This window comes from Juglans microcarpa x Juglans regia, chromosome 7D (assembly GCF_004785595.1).
Source record: "Juglans microcarpa x Juglans regia isolate MS1-56 chromosome 7D, Jm3101_v1.0, whole genome shotgun sequence".
Taxonomy (NCBI): domain Eukaryota; kingdom Viridiplantae; phylum Streptophyta; class Magnoliopsida; order Fagales; family Juglandaceae; genus Juglans; species Juglans microcarpa x Juglans regia.
This window is the reverse complement of record NC_054606.1, coordinates 25844203-25845874: the sequence shown is the minus strand read 5'-3', so window position 1 is coordinate 25845874 and position 1672 is coordinate 25844203. Positions and strand designations below refer to the sequence as shown.

Sequence of the window (1672 nt, the reverse complement as noted above, 5' to 3'; positions counted from 1 at the left end):
GATACAAACAGTTTCAAATTGCGTCCTCATGTTGACATGAATTTTTTATTGAAAAGAAAAAATAAGAAAAATTTTGAGAGAAGAAAAAAGTCCTGATCTGTTTTATTAAATAGATGCCTTACATGTTAGTATCGGTGTGAGGTTTGGTACGCGAACTCGCTTGCAAGAAGATATTTCCATTAAATAGATATGGAAGAAAAGAAAAAAACAAAAAACAAAAGATATGGTGGGGACCTGATCGCCCATACATTTGCATGTACACGTTCCTACGTAGCTAGACCCTTTTTTTTTTGGTTCTTGCATGGTGTTCATGATCTTCTGACTTAATGAGTTAATTTCCATGTCAGTTGGTGAAAAGGGTTTTTCCCATTTGTATGAGGTTGATCCTTGAATTTTCAAGTTCGCTTTTCTTTTGGGATTCAACATCATCAAAATCTTGATCTTCGTACTCTTCTTCCCTTTTCAATGTAACATACTCTACCTTCTCACTGTAAGCTTTAACCAAAACCAAATAGTAGCACACTGCAAAAATGGTGAATGCAATCAATAACCAGCTAAATAGAATGTTTGTCAATGACTTGGCGCGATGATTGGCTTCCTCTCCGGTGCACCTGACCTCTTTGTGACCGTCCTCATCGTTAATGAAGCAACCTTTAGGAATCAATGCCGGTGTCCAGAGCATAAATCCCGTTACTATAAACCAAATGCCTTGGAGTAATATGCTGGCTGACCTTACAAAGCTGACCAAGAAACTCTTAGGGAGACCAATTCCCATAAGAGTAGTGGCCAAAGAAACAGTAGTAACAATTTGTAGAAGCAAGTGGTATTGGCCTTCCGGGCCCTTGTGATCAGATGAGTGAAGGTGGAAAACAAGAAGCTCTTGTGCAAAGGCTATGGAACCGAGCAACATGGTTAGCCCGTACTGAGAAGCATTGGTGCCAATACGAACGAGAACTATAGCAAACACCGCATAGACTAAGAGAGTCATTGAGATGGAAGCGTGCTCGAAGTTACGGAGATGGTGGGAGGGGATGGTTCCATCAGGGTCAAACGGTTGGTGTCGGTCCGGGCCGATGAAGAGCTCCGCGGATATTGAGGCACAAGAGCCTCCAATGATAAAGAAGAGTTCCAAGTACTTGAATCTTGAGGTGGGAAACCAAGGACTAGAGGTATAAGAAATTGGGCACCGAGCATGGAGCTTAATGTTGTTAAAGAGGTGCCATAATCCAATGACAAAAAAGCCAAAGCCTGGCAAAACATGTCCCACCATGCTACCCATCTTCTTGTGACAAGGTTATCCTTCTTGCTTGCTGTCCTTGGAGGGAGAGCAGAAAAGGGGTGGTTTTCAGTCGCTGTTGAGAGAGAAAGGGGGCAAGCACAAAATCAATGAGAGAGAGAGAGAGATCAGGGGGTGAAGAAGGATAAATATTATTTAGTAATTTGACACAATTATTTATGTACAAGATTGTTGCTTACGAGTCGGTATATAAATTATTAATAGACCATGCGCGCATTACTTAATTATTTACCAATTATTACAAAATGAAAATTGTGCTAGCTAGCTTGTCACGGCTAACAATCCATATGTATGTGTGTATATATATAAAGAAATGATACTTATAGTCGTAAGTGTACAAGCGTCATATAATCACTTTAAAAAAATATATATATA

At 39.9% G+C, this 1672-nt stretch overlaps 1 protein-coding gene across 1 annotated transcript; it reads right to left on the bottom strand.

The window, feature by feature from the left end:
• Nucleotides 1–293: 293 nt before the first annotated feature.
• On the bottom strand, nt 294–1410 carry LOC121239657 (transmembrane protein 45A-like). Its single transcript, XM_041136929.1, has one exon. It carries the CDS (start codon nt 1277–1279, stop codon nt 344–346), a length of 936 nt encoding a protein of 311 aa, XP_040992863.1. The 5' UTR covers nt 1280–1410; the 3' UTR covers nt 294–343.
• Between the last annotated feature and the right edge of the window lie 262 nt (nt 1411–1672).